This window comes from Crassostrea angulata, chromosome 4 (assembly GCF_025612915.1).
Source record: "Crassostrea angulata isolate pt1a10 chromosome 4, ASM2561291v2, whole genome shotgun sequence".
In the NCBI taxonomy this organism is placed as follows: domain Eukaryota; kingdom Metazoa; phylum Mollusca; class Bivalvia; order Ostreida; family Ostreidae; genus Magallana; species Magallana angulata.
Window position 1 is genome coordinate 13,751,611 of NC_069114.1, and position 22,151 is coordinate 13,773,761.

A 22,151-nucleotide genomic window follows, 5' to 3' on the forward strand; every position below is an offset into this window, starting at 1 on the left:
ACTATTAGCGTCATTGTCGAAATTGTCGTCATTTTCTTAATTTTACTTTCTTGTTTGCTTAACAATTAGAACTTAATGGTCTCATTTTTTTTTATTAATTCAATTTCTTTTACAAGTGTTTGATATGTAATATTTTGATAAAATAGATATGTTAATAAAATAAAAACATATTTTTAAATCAAATATTTTTGTATTAATTTTGCTTGAACCGAGATGTCTTTTATGTGAGCCGAGGTGTCTCAAATTTTGGGCCGACCTGTCTTGGTCGAGGTGTCCTGGGACCGACATGTCTGACATTCCTCAGGGGTAGGGTGGGGCCATGATTGAGGGTCAAATTTTACATTGTAACATATAGAGGAAATCTTCAAAAATCTTCTTCTCAAGAACCATTTGGTCAGTGAAGTTAAAACTAATGTGAAAGCATCTTTATTTAGTGTAGATCGATACAAGACTGTGAAAATCACTATTGCCGGGGATATAGAGGGTTGATATTTAAGACGCGTTTATTTGAACTTAAAGAAATCGGGCTCGGTATTCCGGAAACCAATTTTGCAGTTGGCAGCCATATTGCCAAGTTGAAAGTGTGTGCTTGTCTCCTAAGTTTGACGATTACATTTGATTTAGCTTCATAATTTTTCAGGTTCTGTTCAGGTAAAGTGATCGAATGGCATCAAAGTGACCGACTTATGCATTAAGTTATCATATATATTATATCGATAGACGATGAATAATTTATTTGTTGCATTGTTTGTGCTTATGTTTTAAAACGTGCCGGGTTTGCATAATCGTGAGTTTGAAGCTGCTTTAATCTACGATGTTTGTTTTTATGTTTTCTGATATCGATACTTAAATTTATGTTTTTTATTCTGCCATTGAACAAGAGTTGCATTCTTGCAGAGACATATTTCTACTATTGGGGAAAAAAAACTTCGGAAGTTTACCGATACAAAATTTTACAAAGCGTTTGGTGACTTTTTGTTGTATTTTTCAATATTAAAAAAGGGGGACTTTTAGCTGAAGACAGTGCATTTAAAATTTTAAAAACTGAATACCTGATTACCGAACTTATTTGGTCAGCATTAATAATTTATTCGTTTGATGTACTCCACATTTTTCATGATATACAGTAGATAGGTAGATGCATGTTTGTCTTCTTTAATTTTCTCTCTTGCAAATGATAAGTCATGCTAAAAGTTACAGACTATTCTTTTTTGTTTATCATACTGGGAAATTAAGCTAAACAAAATCAATGTTTACAGATGTTTAAAAAAATTAATCTTAATCAGTTGTTAATATAGATTGAATATAGTCTTATAGACAATCTCTTTTAAAAAGCAAAAAAACAACAGTTATTTAGTAGGGGTTATTTTAATAGGTTTGTAAAAGTACATAAAAGGAATCAATTTTTAATTTGTCCTCATATTATGTATAGCGTGTATACAGACAAGTATTGTCACTATAGTCTGTCCCAAGATATTAATGCCACATAATTCCTTAAATTGTTTGATATTTATAAATACCTCTTGGTTCAAACGATGTTCATTCAATAGTATGAAAAAATCCCAATATTTCCTCTTTGAAACGCCCCCTTCTAGCTTGTCGGGTATAAGATACACAGCTAAAAATAAAAAGTATACGGGTTTTTCCATTGCCAAGGAGATGAAGACGCCCAGATGATAATGTTGAAAAATTGTGCGAGGTGTCCCCAGTACTTCCGAATGGAGAAAAGGTGTCAACATTCCCCATTATAAATCTCCGTAGGAAATATGTTTTTGTTCCTGTGAATTTTTACGAGGGAAAAATGATAATGTGTGTATGAAGTTATCTTGGGAATTTCATCAATTTTAATTACATTTCTGTCACAGGTACTTGTATGTGTATTTTTACTAAAAATCGTTCAAATATGCAGCATAAGTATCTTGGGACAGACTTTTTAATCAATTTGTAATTTATGATCAGTAGGAAAGGTCACTGATATATGATAATCGATTTGAGATTTTATAATCATTGGTACATGTATTAAATTAAATATCGTCAGCATTTTGGGTTTTAGAATTTTAATTTGGAAATGGATAATACTAGAATTTTCAACAAAATATAAATTGACTTGATATTGAGATATGTCATCATAATGAATTGTCACTTTAATAAAAAGAAACCAATTGACAATCATTACCAGTATTTTAATGAAAATAAACAGTTAGTGGTATGTTTTAAAGAATTTCTACAAATTATTACTGATTTGATTTTAGGCCAGTAACTAGTTGGTTAGAGTTGACTAATTCTACAGAATAATAGTGATGGCCCGATTATCACAGACAATCAAAAATTGGTCACTAAATGTCTCCCGATGTCCATCGATTAAGATTTTCCTAATCAATTATTTAGAGAAAAATAATAAAAATGAAAAAAATTAATACAGCTTGTTAGTAGGAGGTGAAATGGCGGCGTCATGTACAACGGATGATGAAGATCCAAATAATAAAAACGTGACTCAGGAAATCTTTTCTTTTATACAAATCAGGTCAAGTACATAAGGTTGTATATGTATATATTATTATTTTTGAATAAATGTTTTTAAAAACAACACAAAATTTTGTTCAGAAAATTTTTTTTATTCAATTAAATGTTTTGATTATTTAATTAATTAATCACTTTTAATTGTATTTGATTTCCCTATGTAGTAAATGATTTTAAACTGAATTTACACCACTTGCATACACACATTATGTAGATATATTGGTGCATTTAAGGTGGCTCACTACACTGTGAAATATTTTCTCCAATCAGCAGACAATTACTTGATTATGATAGATATCATAATGGATAAGAAGTATTTAAGTCTAATAGGCAAAAAAATGTGCAATTTTGGATGAAAAATTACATTTTCAAAAATTTAATTAAGTTAACATGAACAAAAGCTCCAGGCGGATTCGAACTCATGATCTGCGGTTCAGAAGCCTAATACTTTAGCCACTTAGCTACGACGATATACAACCCAATCGAACGATTTAAACAGTTTAACAAAACATTTAAATCGCCATCTTGTGACGTAGTGTCTCAAAAAGTATAAGTGTAGGTGTAGTGAGGTACCTTAATTAATTTTCACGGGCCATGAGGGGCCAAGCCCGTTTTAACATTAATTTCATTGAAAGATTTTTACTGGTACATTGAATCTATGGAAACAAAAACAGGGCACAAGCTAGAGTTGCAAGCCATGTATCTTGTTATAACTCTACGACTGACTCTCAAAATTCACATGACCATTAGAAATACATTCCTAAAGCTATAGGATATGATGAGCCTGCATATCTAGTTGCACCCTGGTTTGATTTTTTTTATTTGGGGTTGGCCAACCACGTTTTAGGGGGTCAAAAGGGGGGGTCTAATATTGAACCCTATGGGAAAAATTTAGACTATTGTACATGATAATAACTTGAAAATGGACAGAGACAATAACGTTGGCTTTTCAGAATCATATATTGACTGTTACAGGCAATGTGTAGTGTTTATTAGATCTTAGGGACATCGCCATCCCCAGGAATTGGAAATGACCATATATCTCAAAAACTGTTAGAATCCTGACCCGTAAACCATATATATTCTTGTTCCTTTTGTTAAGGGGCATCAAATAGTATGTAGGTCATGGGGCCTTGGGAGATGGTCCTGACCCCCCTCGAACAGGAAGTGCCCAAATATATCAAAAACAGTTGATATCTTTGCCCCTAAACCATATATATTCTTGTTTCTTGTGCTAAGGGGCATCAAATGGCATGTAGGTTATGGGCCCCAGGGGTGGTCCTGACCCCCCCTAAAACAGGAAGTCCCGTCCTGTGAACAAGGAGTGCCCAAACATCTTGAAAACTGATACGATTGCCATCCCTAAGCCATATATATTCTTGTTCATGTTAAGAGGCATCAAATGGAATATAGGTCATGGGCCCTGGGGGTGGTTCTGTGTCCTGACCCCCCTCAAAGAGGAAGTGCCCAAATATCTTGAAAACAGTTGAGATCCCCCTCCCATAAATCATATATATTCTTGTTCCTTAACGTCATGTTGATTCACCAGTTATACAGTGAGTGACACATGGGGAACATGATGAAATTTTAGAAATAGAATTAATTAAGTATTAAATCACTTTGTTTGTAAAGTTTGACCCATATGGGTCATCCCTACCCCAAATGATGGTCTCGTTCGTTTGGGAGACTTTATTATCGCCTGATTATAATTACATCTTGTTTAATTAATAGAATAGACCACATCATTTGATTAAGTTGACTTTTAAGTCCATTAAACAAACAAATTATCTCTAGAAAGGTTACTCACATTTAGAATAAAATTTGGTACACAGATTTATAAAGAATATTTAGGTCAAGCTTTTATATGGTACTAGCTATTGACAATTTTTATGCCAAGTTGTCCAGAGGGGGGTCATATCAATAGGTGTTTTACAAACATCTCTTTTCTTTTCTTTTTTTTACACCATTGCACTGTTTTAGTTACTGTGGAATCATTTAATTTCGTGGGGGCCAATTTCCGTGGATTATGGGTTTTTTGCTTATTCGTGGGAATGTAACTTCTTGGATGCGTCAGTTTTCAGTTTCAGTAGGTAAACTAAATCTTTTATAATTAGTTTTCGTTGAGAATGTAAATTCTTTAACGAGGGCTACCCACAAATACCACAAAATTGAGTCACCACGAATTCTAATGATTCCAAAGTAAACGCTAAAGTCATATTTAGAGAATGCATTGGGTGAAATTGTTTATATTCTAGACACAATGCCTCGGAAGAAGAGTTGGCGGCGGTCGTTGGTGAAGATGGGCAACCAGAGTCATGCCAGCAGTAATGACCATAGACTCGTGGAACTTGGCCACGTAAAAAACAGGAGCCAGTTAGACCAAACAAATGACGTTACATTTGACGAACCTGTAAGACTCGTGGAACCTGGCCACGTAAAAAACAGGAGCCAGTTTGACCTGGGGGATACTGCCTCATTAAAAAGAGTACATAGTTTGCCTTCGGGCGCCAGTAACATTGCAAATTTGCCTTCGGGCGCCAGTAACATTGCCAATTTGCCCTCGGGCGCCAGTAACATTGCAGATTTGCCTTCGGGCGCCAGTAACATTGCAGATTTGCCTTTGGGTTCGAAGAAATGTGCTAGTCTGAAATTTTCACTCAGTTACATAAATGAAGAGAAGCAAGTTTGTGCTATGAAAATGATATTTGGCTCATTTCATCAAGGAGATGATAGATTTTCTTTATTTTCAAGAGGAAGTCAGTGCACCTGCAATGCTCTTACAATGCTAGTGAAATGTTATGAAGGATTTTCATTTACATCTGAATTTATAGATAAGACATTAATATCAGGAGACCAGCTTTATGTTAAAGTTGTGAAAAGTTTGCAAGGAAAAGGAAAATTTTTGAACAAGTTTCTCTCTTTTGATGAACTACCTCTTAACATAACATTAGGAGAAAATCATCATGTTATTCAGAAATTTAATAGCATTTGGGGATTGGTAGTCTCTGAAGAGCAAAACAGCCAAGTAAAAAGTTTGCATCAAGCTTTGGAAGAATCATTCCAAATTTCAAGGTACCTAATGATAATGATTGGGTCTATTTGTTCTGCGATATATAAAGTGTCCAACAATGAGTACTACTTCTTTGACTCGCATTGTCATGACAGTGATGGTATGTCATCCTTTGAAGGTAAATCTTTACTAGTGTTCAACAGGAATATTGATGATTTGGTCTCTTATTTGTACAATATGTATAGTAGTATGCATATTGATTTTTCAATGCAATTTGAAATTTTACCCATCTCAATTGCAACATTGTGCCATAGCTTCCCAGAAAAAGATCCTTTTCAGAAAAGGTTTTATAGAATGGATGAAAAGCAACCAGTGACAAATTTAGTAGACAAGGAACAAGACAGAAAAAGCTATATGAGGGATTACATGAAGAAAAAGAGACAAAATGAACAATTCAAACAACTTGAAAGAAACAAGGAAATGTTGTCAAGAAAATTGAAAAGGCAACGTGTTGAAGTTAGAGAGAAAGAAAAAGAATGTGATAGAGATGCTAAAAAAATAAAACGACAAAGTGTTAAAGTGAAAGAGAAAGAAAATGAAAGGGACACAATTGCAAGAAAATTGAAAAGGCAACATGTTAAAGTGAAGGAGAAAGAAAATGAAAGGGAAACAATTGCAAGAAAATTGAAAAGGCAACATGTTAAAGTTAAAGAAAAAGAAAATGAAAGGGAAACAATTGCAAGAAAATTGAAAAGGCAACATGTTGAAGTTAGAGAGAAAGAAAAAGAATGTGATAGAGATGCTAGAAAATTAAAACGACAAAGTGTTAAAGTGAAAGAGAAAGAAAATGAAAGGGAAACAATTGCAAGAAAATTGAAAAGGCAACATGTTAAAGTTAAAGATAAAGAAAATGAAAGGGAAACAACTGCAAGAAAATTGAAAAGGCAATATGTTGAAGTTAGAGAGAAAGAAAATGAAAGGGAAACAACTGCAAGAAAATTGAAAAGGCAACATGTTGAAGTTAGAGAGAAAGAAAAAGAATGTGATAGAGATGCTAGAAAATTAAAACGACAAAGTGTTAAAGTGAAAGAGAAAGAAAATGAAAGGGAAACAATTGCAAGAAAATTGAAAAGGCAAAATGATGAAGTAAGAAAGAAAGAAAGAGAAAAAGATAAGTCTGCAAAGAAGCTTAGAAGACAAAGTTATGAAATAAATCAGAAGGAACGTGAAAAAAATAGAATTTCAAAAAGAAGATACAGAGAAAGACCACTAGCTCTTGAAAAAGAAAGGTTAAAAAAGCAATCACAAAGAAGTGACAATGTCTTTAGACTAAATGAAAGGCTATGTGATAGAGAAAAAAGACAAGAAAAAAGGTTGAATAAAGAGTACCGTAAAAAAGAAAGTGAACAAAATAAACAAAGAATGTTTGGAATGCATCTCCAGAACTGCATTCAGAGTTTTCATAAACAGATTAAACATGGTCCCATTTTCGTTTGTTCATGCTGTCATCAAACTTGGTTCAGAGAAAGTGTTTTAAATGTAGATAACACAAAACTGGATAGCGCAAGTAAAAGTAAATATCTTACAAACACAACATCTGCTGAAAGTACAGAATGGATTTGCAATACCTGCTATTCATCAATACGAGAAAATAAGATTCCAAAGCTATCTGTTCTAAATGGCATGAGTTGGCCATCTAAGCCAAAGGAATTAAATTTGTTTCCATTGGAAGAAAGACTTGTGTCACTAAGAATTCCTTTCATGCAAATAAGAGAATTGCCGAGAGGTGGACAGTATTCAGTGAAAGGAAATATTGTGAATGTTCCAGTTGATGTTCAACCAACTGTGAATAGTCTTCCTAGAAAAATGGATGAACATATCACAGTTCCTGTCAAGCTAAAGAAGAGGCTGTGTTATCAAAAATGTGATTATCAGGAAAATGTAAGACCCACAAAAGTACTCATGGCATTACACTGGTTAATGAACAATAGTGACTTCTACAGGAATGCAAACATTAATGTTGATGAAAGTTGGTTTCAAGAAATCACATCTTCAGCAAATGAAATTGTTCAAGAATTTGTAGAAACACAAGGTAGGAAAAATCAGAATACTGATGACGATTCTGAGAAAGATACTGAGTATGATGATTTTTGTGAAGTAGATGGAGTTGGTAGAGATGGCAACTGTGATACTTTATTAGAAGATGCCTCGAGAGATATGAATCAGATATATACATTTGCACCAGGAGAAGGACAGCGTCCTCTTAGTTTATATCAAGATCAAAATGCAGAATACTTATCGTTTCCAACAATATTTTGTGGAAAAGGAAGACTTACTGATGATGAAAGAGCAGTTCATGTCTCATATGCAGATATAGCTAAGTGGGAATTGAGAAGTAGAGATAGGCGTGCTGCCCAGTCAGTTCCAAACTTGTTCTTCAAGCTCAAAAAAATTCAAACGAAACAGATTACTGATAAATGTAACTTGGCTCTTAGAAAATGCAAAACCAAAGGAAAACTTATTACAGCAAATGAAATAAAAAACCTTGAACATGTGAATAGCATAGTAAGACACGATGAAGGTTTCTTTGTGTTTAGACAGTTGAGAAATTCACCTGCATACCTTGAAACTAGAAAAAAGGATGTATTTGCTATGATCAGACAGCTAGGCTTACCAACATGGTTCATGTCTTTTTCTGCTGCAGATACAAAATGGAATGATCTCATTAGAGCACTTGGTATCTTAAATGATGGAAAAGAATATACAGATGAGGAAATTAATGATACTACATGGAATGAAAAATCCAAATTGGTACAAAAGGACCCTATCACCTGCACAAGATACTTTGATCATAGGTTTCGGGTATTTTTGAATTCTGTTTTGAGGAGTGACCATCATCCAATAGGCATTGTGAAAGACTTTTTTTATAGAATTGAATTTCAACAGAGAGGGTCTCCTCATGTTCATATGATTGTTTGGGTTGAAGATGCACCAAAATACCAAGAAAATAGTGAAAAAGAGATGGTGCATTTTGTTGATCATTACTTGAAATGTGAAAAGAATGAAGATGATGAATTAACAGGATTACAAGTGCATAAACATTCACATACATGCAAAAAAGGAGGTAAATCTGTTTGCAGATTTGGATTTCCTTTACCTCCGCTTGAGGAAACTATGATTCTGGAGCCTTTAGAGTCAGATGTTGACAAGTATAAAAAAATGTATAATGAAGTTCAAAAAAAATTAAATGATTTGAAAAATGACTGTGATTTATCATACAAGGAACTCCTAGAGACAGTGTTAAAAATATCCAAGGAAGATTACATCAAATGCATTAGAAGTTCTCTAAGAGGTCCAAAGGTTTTTCTAAAAAGAAAACCATGTGATATGAGAGTCAACTCCTACAACAGTGTTGTTCTAAATGCTTGGAAAGCTAACATTGACATGCAATTCATATTGGACCCATATGCCTGTGCAATGTATATTGTCTCATATATAAGTAAATCTCAAAGAGGAATGAGTGATTTACTAAACAGAGCTGCAAAAGAAGCCAGAGAAGGAAATCTTGACATAAAACGACAAGTGCGGCATATTGGAAACCATTTTCTCAACAGCGTGGAAGTTGGAGCACAAGAAGCTGCATACTTAGTGTTGCAAATGCCTCTGACAAAAGCATCAAGAGATGTTGTATTTATCAACACAAGTCCTTCTGATGATAGAGTAATTCTCATCAAAACAGATTCTGAATTGGAAAAGTTGACACCAAATTCTACCGATGTCGAATGCAGTAATGCCATTAAAAGGTATGCAAAACGACCCAGACAACTAGAAAACTGGTGCTTAGCTGATTATGTATCACAGCTTGATGTAGTTTTCCCAAAAGAAAGTGGAAATGCTTTCAATGAAACAGAGATAAATGATGATGAAAATGAGTGTGATGAGAATGATGAATCAGATGTTGACTTTAGTGAAAGTGATACACTTGTTACTCTGAAAAATGGCATTGCCATCAGGCGTCGCAAGGTACCTAGAGTGATTAGATATGTTCGGTTTAGTCTTAAAACAGATGCCGAAAATTACTTCAGGGAAAAGTTAATGTTGTTTTTGCCATGGAGAAATGAATCAATTGATCTGCTATGTGGAACTGACACTTTTGAGAAGTCGTTTAATCTTAAAAAGTTTTTTCTGACACACAAAATCAAGGAATATGAATTCAATGCTGAACAGCTTGATGCAGCTTTGCAGATGGCAAATGAGGAATTTGAAAATGCTTTTGATGAATTGGCACCTAATGCCCAGCAGACAGAGGCAGAAGATGAAATTGAGGGATCTTTGGAATCTGAAAACTTTGTGCAGTTTAATCCTGAAAGACCTGTTGAACAAAGAATATATGATATTGGAGCAGATGTTGGCATTTCCTCAAGACAGATTACAGAGGAAAGTTCTGTAAGATTGCCTGATGATGAATATTTGAAACTTCTAGAAAACCTGAATGTGAAGCAAAGGGAATTTTTCAACCATGTGTTGCTATGGGTTAAAACTAAAAAAGAGCCTATGTATTCTTTCTTATCTGGAGGTGCAGGTGTTGGCAAATCTGTGTTGATAAGAGCACTTTATCAAGCTTTGCACCGATATCTATGTTCCACAGAAGGTGAAAATCCAGATGATGTGAGAATACTTCTATGTGCCTACACAGGAAAAGCAGCATATAATATTGGAGGATCAACCATAGCATCTGCTTTTCATCAAAAAATTAATCAAAGCCAACAAAGCTTGCATTGTGATGAATTGAACACTTTTCGTACAAAATACAGAAATCTAAAATTGATAATTATTGATGAAATATCAATGGTAGGCAATAGGTCTTTAGCTCTTATTGACAGTCGCTTACAACTTCTTACAGGCATCAAAAAACCTTTTGGGGGTGTAGGTATAATAACTGTTGGTGATTTTTTTCAACTCAAACCAGTGATGGACAGTTGGATCTTTCAGGATTTAAAGCATGATGCCCAAGCTCTTGCGAACAATCTTTGGAAGGAACACTTTTGTGTGTTTGAATTGGATGAAATAATGCGCCAGAAAGATGATCTTGAGTTTGCCCAACTGCTAAATCGCCTTCGTTACAATGAACTAACATCAGAAGACAAACATGTAATACAAAGATGCATGATAACAGAAACATGTGACAATTATCCCCACCATGCTCCCCATCTTTTTACTCAGAACTCTAAAGTAGATGCATACAACAATCAGTTGATTGAAACACTTGAAGGAGAAAAGGTCACAGTAAAATCGGTAGATACTGTTATCAAAGACTACTCAAAGGAAGTAAAACAAAAGCTTCTTAGGTCTTTATTGAAAGAAGATGATGTTAGCAAAACTGCCAATTTAATGCAAATTTTGATTCTTGCTGTTGGGATGATATATGATATTACAGTTAATGTAGATGTCTCAGATGGGTTAACAAATGGGTCATCATGCAAGGTTCAGTTGATTGAAAGCAGAATGGAAGGCATATCAAGACCAAGCATAGTTTGGGTAAAATTTTTTGATTCAGCTGTTGGAAAGTCAACTCGCAAAAAATACAAACATTTGTTTCATGATGGAATAAATAATGAATGGACACCTATTTTTGAAGTTCAACGGTCTTTTGTATTGAATCATAATACTTTCCAAAGAATTCAATTTCCATTGAGACCTGCTGCTGGAAAGACAGTTCATAAAGCTCAAGGTTGTACTGTTGATGAAATTGTAATTGACTTGTCTCAAACTAAAGTAAGGAAAATTCCACACATTCATTATGTGGCTTTAAGTCGTGTACGGTCAGTAAATCATCTACATATCCTAAACTTCAACAAGCAGGCATTAGCTATGGATGAAAAAGTGCTTGAGGAAATGGAAAGACTGAAAAAAGAGGCACCATTGCAACTTTGTTACATCCCATTATACCAGGTCAATTCTAATTGTTTTAAAGTTGCTTTCAACAATAGTAGATCACTTCATAAACACTTTCCACAAGTAAAAAGCGAGCCAAATATTCTCGCATCAGATGTAGTTGGTTTTTCAGAGACAAGACTATGTGATGTGGATGAATTACACAATTTTCAACTACAGGGCTACACAGCAATATTTAACAATGAAGTTACAAGTCATTTTAATAGACGTCCATATCATGGAACAGCACTGTACGTGAAAAATGACTACACAGTAACATGTATCTCAAAGTTTAACAATGGCTCAGTGGAATTCATCAGTGCAAATGTGCATTTAAGTCAAAGTAGATATGTAAAGGTCATCGTAATTTATAAATACCCATCTTGTTCTTTGGGAAATTTTAAGCAATATGTAGACATGCATCTAAAACCTTTAATTGACAACCAGAAGGATTTTCTGCTTTTAGGAGATTTCAATTGTGACTTGTTTGCTGGGCATTTTGACTTTTTAATGTTTTTAGAGAAATGTTTTCAATGTAAACAAATTGTTACAAAGGCTACACATGATACTGGTTCTCAGCTTGACTTGATTTTTACAAACATATCACCATGTGTAACAGACGTAATTGAAGCATACTGGTCTGATCATAAAATGATTTACTGTGCTTTTGAATGATTTAATAGTTTTCTAAAAGAAAGGGGCACGAAAGTAAAAATTTGTCGGAGGGAGCTGCGAAAATAATGCCCCCTCCCTCATCACATTTGTCACCTTAAAAAGGTGACAAATGGACTATAAATTTAAGTATTTTAAGACACCAACCATTTGCTTGTGTCAAAATCATGTATTGAATGGTCGAGGGGAAAGGAGTTATTATACAACTTTTCCTCAATATGGAGGAATATTTAGTACATTGTTTCTGAAGATTGAGGAGTATTCTGAGCCCCCTCCTATATGAAAAATATGACAATATGAAAGTCAGTTGAATTCCTATGCTATATAAATATATTAAGTAATTATTTACATCGGTAATCTGTAGTGATTATTTTATTTACTTCATTATCTTAATTCAATTGGCATGTTCTTGTGTATTATTGGGTCATCTAATTCTATGTCTCTTCATTGTATGCTTATTATTTTAAGTCATTAATTAATCAACAAGAATAAAAAAAATTGACAATAGCTGAATCACAGGCGAGTGAACCGTGAATATGACAACTGGACTGTTCATGAATTTACATTTGATTTACAAAATCAAAGCTTTCCTTCTTAAAGCCAGCATGTGCAGCTTGACAAACTATTGCAGGAAAGAAAGACATAGTAATTCAAAAGAATCATCTGTACTTGATTATTGTATAAAGAATTGTATACTGATGTTATATTCTAATATATTCCTTCTGTCATTTTTCAATTTTTGCAAAAGCTTTGATAAACCTTGTACTCATAATATAGATGTCACAGCAATAATGTTTGCATCCAAAGTGAATAATTAGACCATATTTTTTAACTTGATGATATTTTATTATTAGTCCAGCTATATCAAGCAATGGTTGGTGTCTTACAATACAGTAGATGTATTCACGAATATGTTTTCAATTGTTATTTTTCAAAATTGTTTTATATTCATTTATATCGACTGTATATTGTATACCGGTACATGCAATCCTTTCATCATGTGGGTGCATAGCAGATGTACTCGTGTTTTATACTGATATAAGAAAAGAAATATTGGAGCAAAAAATTAGAGACCTCTCTAGTAGTATTTCTTTTCTTTTTCTGTTGGGATATTTTTCTGTTGACAGATTTTTATATTATATGTACCAATTCATTTCTCTGTAAATAATAACTGGTAATACTGGGTTTAATTATTCATAAGGAAAATTATATTTTGCTAAATGATTTTAATTACTGTAAATGCATGTATTTATTTTAAACATACTAAACGCACTATTATTTTTGTACATGATTTATAACTTCCATTTATCATAAAGACACAGGTAAGTATAAAGAAAGGAGGTCACTGGCCAGCCCGTAGACGGTGCGGTAAACCTGCCTTTTCTATCATTTATGTCATGGAGAGAGAATCATATTTTAAATTAAATATGATGCATCATTAAAGAAAAAGCAATATGCTTAACAATCATACACATTGCTGGAATGCTTATTTGACAAAGTGTACTCTTAGTTTACACTTTATAGAAAATTATATTTCATTAAATGAATTTGAGAAAAATTAAATTGAGAAATAATAAATACATGCATTGCTAACAATGATTTTTTTTTCTCTTAAACAAGTTAATACTAGTAGCTTTTCCCATGGCAACTCTTAACATGTTTTCTTATCAATTTAGCACTCTCGATGATTGTTACATGTATATGTATAAAGTGCATTATTTCCTGCAATTGTTTCAAATGATAATATATTAAATGTACATGGATCCAAATCTGTTTAAAAATATTTTTGATCATTTTCTGATGATAAACCACTGACTGTTTTTGTAACAGCTTAGAAATGACACATATTGATATTACTTTTTTAAAAACATATATTAACAATTATCTCTACATAATTTTGACTTTATAAAGACCCTTACTGTTCATAACCTTTCTGTTTTCGCCTTTTCGAAGAAAGGTTATAAAAAGGAGTTCAACTTGTAAATTTTTTCAGCTTTGTAAAAATGTGTATTTAAATACATGTAGTTGAAATGTATTACTGATTAACTGTATAAATATGACTTGCATATATCTGTACTTTATGCTCATGAAAATCAAATTTCAAATTTATTGCCATCATTTAATTTATGAATGTACAACATATAAAAAAAAAAAAATTGTATATTTCTAACAACTTTTGAAATGTATGTACACATAAAAAATGCTTAATTACTTAAGGTTCATTTTAGACATTATTTATTATTAGTTATTGTCTCATAATAAAATTGTTTTCTTAAAATAGATTTTATGTCTCCTTGTGTTTTATCAATATATAGAAATTAAATTCATAAGCAAATCATGCCAAATTGTGAACAAAACATTTTACATGTAAAAGGTTTCAGTCAACCTAGTAAATTTCAAGGGTTCACATCAAACTATGGCTTGAGGCAAGATATATAATATTGTAACAAACAAAGGCATATCAATAAAATTCCATTAATTTGATTGTTAGTTTGTTGACCTTGTTCTAGCCAACCAACGCAGAGAAGAATGGCATCACAATAATTGATGATTATTGTAGGAAGAATACTTCTGTTCAGTCAATGAAATAACCACAAACAGGTTAATCTGTGCCCAATTATTGTATGTATACAAAAAATTTCTTTTTTGACTTATAGGCCTGCATATTTTTAGTCAGTCACCATGGTTTCTCAACAACCATTTGGCCAGAAAGGTTTAATTTTTTGTGCAGGCATGTTTATGTAGTGTAGATTAAAAATTATTCAAATCATGATCTTTGGAGTATATGATTACATGTATATTGTGGCCTTTGTTGGTCAGGTGAGCGATATGGCCCATGGGCCTCTTGTTTTCTTTGACTTGCAGATGTTTGGAAGAGCTGGGCGACCCCAATATGACACAAAGGGGGAGGGGATCATGATAACCAATCACAGCGAGCTACAGTACTACCTGTCACTGATGAACCAGCAGGTAGGTCACATGGCAATCACATGACAGTCACATGATCTCCTTATAATTCAATTTTATCTCTTCATCCCTAAACACAAAAGAAGTTACATTCAATTCCAGTTATTTTAAATAAAAATTAACTCATTAGAGAATAGTAAGCCTTTATAAAGTGTCTTGTGTTTTCAGTTACCGATTGAGAGTCAGTTTGTCAGTCGGATGTCGGATTGCTTGAATGCGGAGTGTGTTCTGGGAACTGTACAGTCTGTGAAAGAAGCAGTGGACTGGCTGGGTAAGGAGGGGGGAGGTTGATCTCTAAACTGGCAACCAGAAATCTAGTCATTTACATATTGAACGCTTTGAAACATTTTGAAATATGTACCGTAGATAATTGTAAACTACACTCATGATACTGATAAAAATTAGGGTGACAAAGAATGAATAATTTTACAATCATTATGACATAAGAAAGTTCATCAATGTTTTCATTATTGTGCATTGTATTTTATGTTAAGTGAAAACAATTTTTGTGGTGTTTATTATTATGTTTTGTGGTGTTTATGATCACTTGCATGGCTGTTATTTTGTTCCTGCAGGATACACATATTTGTACATCAGAATGTTACGAGCGCCGTCGCTGTACGGTGTGGGCCATGACATGCTGAAAGATGACCCACTTCTACAGCAGCGACGTAAAGACCTGATCCACACTGCAGCCTTGACCTTGGACAAAAATAACCTGATCAAATATGACAAGAAGACTGGTCAGATCCAGAGCACGGAGCTCGGGCGGATCGCCAGTCACTACTACTGTACTAATGAGACCATCGCTACCTACAACCAGCTGCTGAAGCCTACGCTCAGCGAGATCGAGTTGTTCCGAGTGTTCTCGCTGTCATCCGAGTTCAAGCACTTAACAGTCAGAGAGGTGAGACATTTAATATGTACCATTTACATAAAGGAGTGAGTCACTTCACCCAATATATTGTAATGCAGACATATTATATTTCTTTCCCAGTTAGGAAATCCAAGAGGGGAATTCGATAGCTTTTCTTTTGAATAATATGGGTTCTTTTGTCTGTTTGTCTGTCCTACTTGGTCATTGGCACTTGAAGTCTTAATTCTTTTGAAAGTTAAAAATAAAACTTGTTGTAGAACCAAGCAATAAAATTACATGTATGTACATCAAGTTTGTCTAGACATTCACCTACACCAACCAAATTGACTTGAAAGATGTTAATGTACTGTACTTGGTCCATACTGATAGGCAGATAATTATGTAAAATTAATGTTACTGTAAGAAACAGGAATTTATTGTACAGGTATGATTATACATGTTCATGTTTTTTTTTTAGGAGGAGAAGCTGGAGTTGTTAAAGTTACTGGAGAGGGTACCCATCCCGATCAAAGAGAGCATTGAGGAACCCAGCGCCAAGGTACACTGGAATTGGGATTTCTGGGAATGTCGAGTCAGACTGAAATTTAAATGTTCCCTCTCAAAACTTCTAACTTTTATCACTAAAAGAGGATTGTTCACAACAGCTTCTTAGTGCAAAATCCTAATGTGCAGTCAATGGCAGTCATGAAGCTATCAGCAGAACAAAGAATTAAATGTTTAACGTGTACTTGTAGCTAGTTTTAAGTGGCGAGGGTTTTTTCTTTTGAAAAACAATCTCATTAACTGACATGAACCTGACTGTATACTTTCTGTAGTATGTTATTTACATGGTTTTCCCTATGTGTCCTAGTTCTCACCTATTCAATGCTGGTCTTACTTGGGCAAGGTCAATAATCTTGCTCTTTTATTGCAATTAATTGCAAAAGAGCACAGACATAGGGGGAGAACATAAAAACAAAATTGATAAAAAATGAAAACCCTGAATGATGACTGATTTTAACATTTCATATTGTCAACTGAAAACAACCCTTGTTGTCATGAGTGCCAGGCTTTCAGGGATTGTGATATCTATGTGATAACTAAGTGATATCTATGTTTCAGGTGAATGTGCTGCTACAGGCCTACATCTCCCAGCTGAAGTTGGAGGGATTTGCCCTGATGTCCGACATGGTGTTTGTGACCCAGTCTGCGGGGCGATTGATGAGGGCCATATTTGAGATCGTCCTACACAGAGGCTGGGCCCAGCTGGCTGATAAGGCCCTCGCCCTCTGTAAGATGGTCAACAAGCGCATGTAAGTCTGTTATGATTGGAGCAGAATTGTTGGATATGGAACTTGTGTAGAAATAGGTTCTGTTAAATTCTTTTCCAAACATGTCTTGAAAGTTTTTTCTTCCTAAATTTCTTTTTTGTATCAGAGATTATTAGTATTTTTAATTAGTACAAGTCATGTTTGTAAATGCAGAACTTTAAAAAAATTCAGGTTGGAGTTAATTGAAGAACTTATTGGGTTTGCAAAATTCATGGCAATCTCCATTTGAGAGTGTAAATTTTTAATGTTTTATACCCAGAATTCTAGTACTTTTTGCATGTAAACATAACACATTGTCAAATTTGCAATATAGAAATACCTACTTACAGATATGATCGTGTGTACAGTTTGTTTAAATACTAGAACTTGATTACTCTCATATTGTTCATCAAAGCTTAATGTCATTGTGTTGAACTTTGTGCCTCTCTCCAGGTGGCAGAGTATGTGTCCACTAAGGCAGTTCAAGGATAAGAAGATGCCCATTGAGGTCATCAAGAAAATCGAGAAGAAAAACTTTCCCTTTGAGCGCCTCTATGACCTTGATCCTCTGGAAATCGGAGAGTTCATCCGAGTACCAAAGAGTGGAAAAACTATCCATAAATATGTGCATCTGTTCCCCAAACTAGAACTGTCTGTGCATGTCCAGCCAATCACAAGGGCTACACTGAGAGTGGAACTGACCATCACCCCTGACTTCCAGTGGAGCGAGGAAGTTCACGGAACCTCCGAGGTTAGAGATTTATTTCAGTTAAAAGTCTTAATAATTTCCATCTTTAAATACTTTATATGACACCTCATGTTAATGAGGGTTTTGAGTTTTGCATATAGTATACTGTTCTAATAAAATTGAAGGTCGGAAATGTTGAAAAATCAAAATAAAAGTAGGGTCATTACACTACTAACATTGTTTATGCGATTTATTCAGGCGTTCTGGATCCTGGTGGAGGATGTGGACAGTGAGGTCATTCTACATCACGAGTATTTCCTGCTCAAAAGGTAAGGATTAAAGTGTACAATAACAAAACCAAAAATTTCCAGAATATCTTCCATGAAGAGTATTTAGTGTATTCTTTGTTTTCATTTTGTACATGGTATGCATGTACATGTCCATGTGTAATGGTTTATGAACACAAATATGTAAGGATATCATATATGTTTAGAATATTGGACACATGTATGCCATTAAAAATTTCTCCCACATTTTCATTTCAGCAAATTTGCTCAGGATGAGCATGTTGTGAAGTTCTTTGTGCCTGTGTTTGAGCCACTTCCTCCCCAGTACTTCATCAGGGTCGTGTCTGACCGCTGGATAGGTAAGTCCCTGTTCAGGTGTAAATTTCACACAAGGTAACTCATTTCTTGTGTACAGACCTTTTGACTTGCTCTGCGGACCCAGCTAAAGAGTAAATCTGATACATGTAACTCATACGCTGTGTACTGTTCTACATTATGCTTGTTCTATTAATTTAAGTGTGAAATATACACACAGTTTATGCATTTGCAATAGTACCTGCACTGAACAGTTTACAAATTAAAGTGAAACAGAGGCAAAATACTGTGGAATCATTATAATTGATTGGGGCTCAAATTTTGTGGATTTCTTGGGTACCCCTTTGCCATAAGTTAACATCCCATCTGAATTATAGAACGCAGTCTTTATTTATTATACATTAACATACATGTACAAACAAATCCATGATATCACATCCACCGAACTTTGACAAATTGACAATCCACTATAATTGGCCCTAACGCAAGTTTTGAATGAATTAACAGAGTGCAATTTTTCTTGGATAGAAATATCTTACGTTCTGTTCTGTTTCCTGTTTTCAGGTGCTGAGACCCAGCTTCCTGTCTCGTTCCGTCACCTGATCCTCCCAGAGAAGTACCCCCCACCCACCGAGCTCCTGGACCTCCAGCCACTTCCTGTCTCCGCCCTCAGGAGCCCAGCCTTTGAGAGCCTCTACAGCGACAAGTTCCCCTTCTTCAACCCCATCCAGACCCAGGGTAGGTTACAAGCCATCTCATTGGCAAAGCATCTACTCTTAATGATTTTGAAATTTATGATAACTACAAACATTTTTTTCTTTAATTTGAAGTCCATTAAATTAATCTTTGGTTTCTCAGGTCAGATAGTTTGAAGTATGATACATGTATTATCAATGAAGAGTAGACCATTTAAATTTATTGTAAACTTATTTTCATTGGAGGTACTCTGTGATTATGCATGAAGGGTATCTTGGGAGTACAATGTACTTAAAATAAATTTTTTTTAATGGTTTAAATGTGATATACATAATGTACAAATACTCTGTTGATCAGTTGTATTTCATTGACATATTTTATATTTCAGTGTTCAATGCTGTGTACCACACAGATGAGAATGTGTTTATTGGGGCTCCCACAGGGAGTGGAAAGACAATCTGTGGGGAGTTTGCCATCCTGAGGATGTTCTCACAGAACCCAGATGGGCGCTGTGTGTATGTAACCCCGCTAGAGCCTCTGGCACAACAGGTAAAAACCCCAAGAAAGTTTTGTAACTATCTTAAAATTTGTACAGGGAGAAACATATCAAATTGGTATTGAGAATTATGATATTTAATAGAAAATTGTGTTAAGCAATTTGATTGAAATTTCGCCTCTTTTCCTTTCCTTCTTTAAATAAGACTTAGTGTAGAAAATTTTCAATTATGCCTTTAAAGATTTTAATGCAGTTTCTATTAATGGGAGAATAATTTTACAAAATACATCCAATGTGTTTAAGATCCATTCAATTTTTTTTTTTTATCTCACATTAAACTTGGATGTTACTTTAGGTGTATGCAGAATGGACGGCCAAATTTGGAGGACAGTTGGGGAAAAAAGTGGTTCTTTTGACAGGTGAAACTGGCACTGACCTCAAACTTCTGGCAAAGGTAAGGTCAAGGTCAATGCTGAGATTCCTTAAAAATGTTATCAATGTCATACTGTAAAAGAGCACTTTTGATATTTTAGCCAAAACTTCAATTGAAAAGAATCTGAAGGAAAAGTCTGCAAGAGAACTTAAGATATTACTGTAGATTACTAATTAAATGCAAGGAATTCATATACGCATAAAATTGTGAGAAGCAGATCTTGCAGATTTTAAATCTCATTTCTATTTATTAGACAGTTTTGAACTGTATGAAATATAACAGAAAATTAGTGCTTGCGATTTAATAATCTCATAATTTGGTTCAAAACAGCAGAATTTAATAATTGCGAAATTAGTACTCGTGGAAAATAAGGAATATACAGAATTTACTGTAAACTGTCATTACGGTACATGAAATTGTTTATTTGTGTAACTTTCTACTGTTTGTAATTTCACAGGGTAACATCATCATCAGTACTCCAGAGATCTGGGATGTGCTGTCAAGACGTTGGAAAGTCAGAAAAAATGTGCAGAGTGTCAATCTCTTTGTGGTGGATGAACTCCATCTGATTGGTCAGGAAGTTGGGGTCAGTAGGTCAATAGGTCTTATTTCAATAACCAAGACATTCGATAATTTTTACACATTTTTAATGATGTAGCCACTTTCTATTAAATAATTACATGCAAGCCAATCTGATGATGAATATTATAATACCTAAACTAAATAGTGAACACCAGATATCTACTCTCTGTTTCATGTTGTCCTCTGTCTTATAATTACAGCCTGTGTTGGAGGTGATCTGCTCACGTATGCGTTACATGTCGGCCCACTTGGAGCACACAATCCGAGTGGTCGCCCTCAGCTCCTCCATCTCCAATGCCAAGGACGTGTCCCAGTGGCTTGGCTGTACCCCCACAGGGTTCTTCAACTTCCACCCCAATGTCAGACCTGTGCCCCTGGAGCTACACATACAGGTTAGTGAGTGAGAAAGGAAGAGAGAGATACAGAAAAAAAGTTCATATACCATATATACACACTTATATGAAAGAGAGAGAGAGAAAGGAGAGAGTGAGAGAGTGCACCCGAGATATCTTGCAAGATGATAGGATTTGTTTCATAGAGCAAAGATCAAAAACAAATCTTAGATGTAAAGAAAATTGTATCAAACAAACCTTATATGCTTCTATTCAGGGTTTGAACATCAGCCACAATTTGTCCCGAATAATTGCCATGGCCAAGCCCACTTACCAGGCCATCCTGCGTCACTCACCAAGGAAACCTGTCATCATCTTCGTGCCATCACGGAAACAGACACGCTTGACTGCCATTGACATTTTGACCTTCAGTGCTGCGGAGATTCAGGTTGACACAGAGACGCCTAGAAGTCGCTTCCTCCACGTAAAGGAGGAAGATATCCAACCATTCCTGGAGAAGATCACAGACAAGGTAGGATTGTGGGATATGTAACCAAAATTACTGGGGGTTTTCAGTTTCATGAAACTTACTACGTAGAAAATATATGCAGGCTTGGGGAGTCTTCATATTTTGGATTTTCATAATTTGAGGATTTCATTGCCCTACTTGACATACTGATGTGTTGTAATTGCTTAAAGCTGAACAACATTCTTAAATAGGCACTGTCCACCATATTGCTCTTTAATCACTGCTATCCATCCAACCCCTATATAGGCTGTAGACCTCTTAGCAGTTCGAAGTATTTGGCTGTAGAGGTCTCACATATGTGGACGTATGTCTTGCATCGGAGTGTTACTCGGTTGCTTTGAAATTGTAAAATTTTTCGAATTTTGAATTCTCAATTTGAAAATGAAATTAGGAATTTGAATACAGTTATAGCAAGGGAATAAAATAGGGTTTGAGTGTAATCAAAGACAGTATATTATAGGATTGAAATAATCTCAAACATGTCTTTTAATTATTGATATAAAAAAAGTATGTGTCCTCTCAAA

General features: G+C 34.5%; 1 protein-coding gene across 1 annotated transcript in view; it reads left to right on the top strand.

The window, feature by feature from the left end:
* Positions 1 to 22,151, top strand: part of LOC128179865 (U5 small nuclear ribonucleoprotein 200 kDa helicase-like) — a 40,976-nt gene that overhangs the window by 13,131 nt on the left and 5,694 nt on the right. Inside the window, exons 20-33 of the mRNA XM_052847522.1 lie at positions 15,002 to 15,106; positions 15,272 to 15,374; positions 15,679 to 16,010; positions 16,438 to 16,518; positions 17,082 to 17,272; positions 17,723 to 18,020; positions 18,216 to 18,286; positions 18,503 to 18,603; positions 19,124 to 19,297; positions 19,644 to 19,804; positions 20,107 to 20,205; positions 20,642 to 20,770; positions 20,967 to 21,158; positions 21,376 to 21,630. Coding sequence (XP_052703482.1) covers positions 15,002 to 15,106; positions 15,272 to 15,374; positions 15,679 to 16,010; positions 16,438 to 16,518; positions 17,082 to 17,272; positions 17,723 to 18,020; positions 18,216 to 18,286; positions 18,503 to 18,603; positions 19,124 to 19,297; positions 19,644 to 19,804; positions 20,107 to 20,205; positions 20,642 to 20,770; positions 20,967 to 21,158; positions 21,376 to 21,630 — 2,292 coding nt within the window. The remainder of the gene's footprint in view (positions 1 to 15,001; positions 15,107 to 15,271; positions 15,375 to 15,678; positions 16,011 to 16,437; positions 16,519 to 17,081; positions 17,273 to 17,722; positions 18,021 to 18,215; positions 18,287 to 18,502; positions 18,604 to 19,123; positions 19,298 to 19,643; positions 19,805 to 20,106; positions 20,206 to 20,641; positions 20,771 to 20,966; positions 21,159 to 21,375; positions 21,631 to 22,151) is intronic.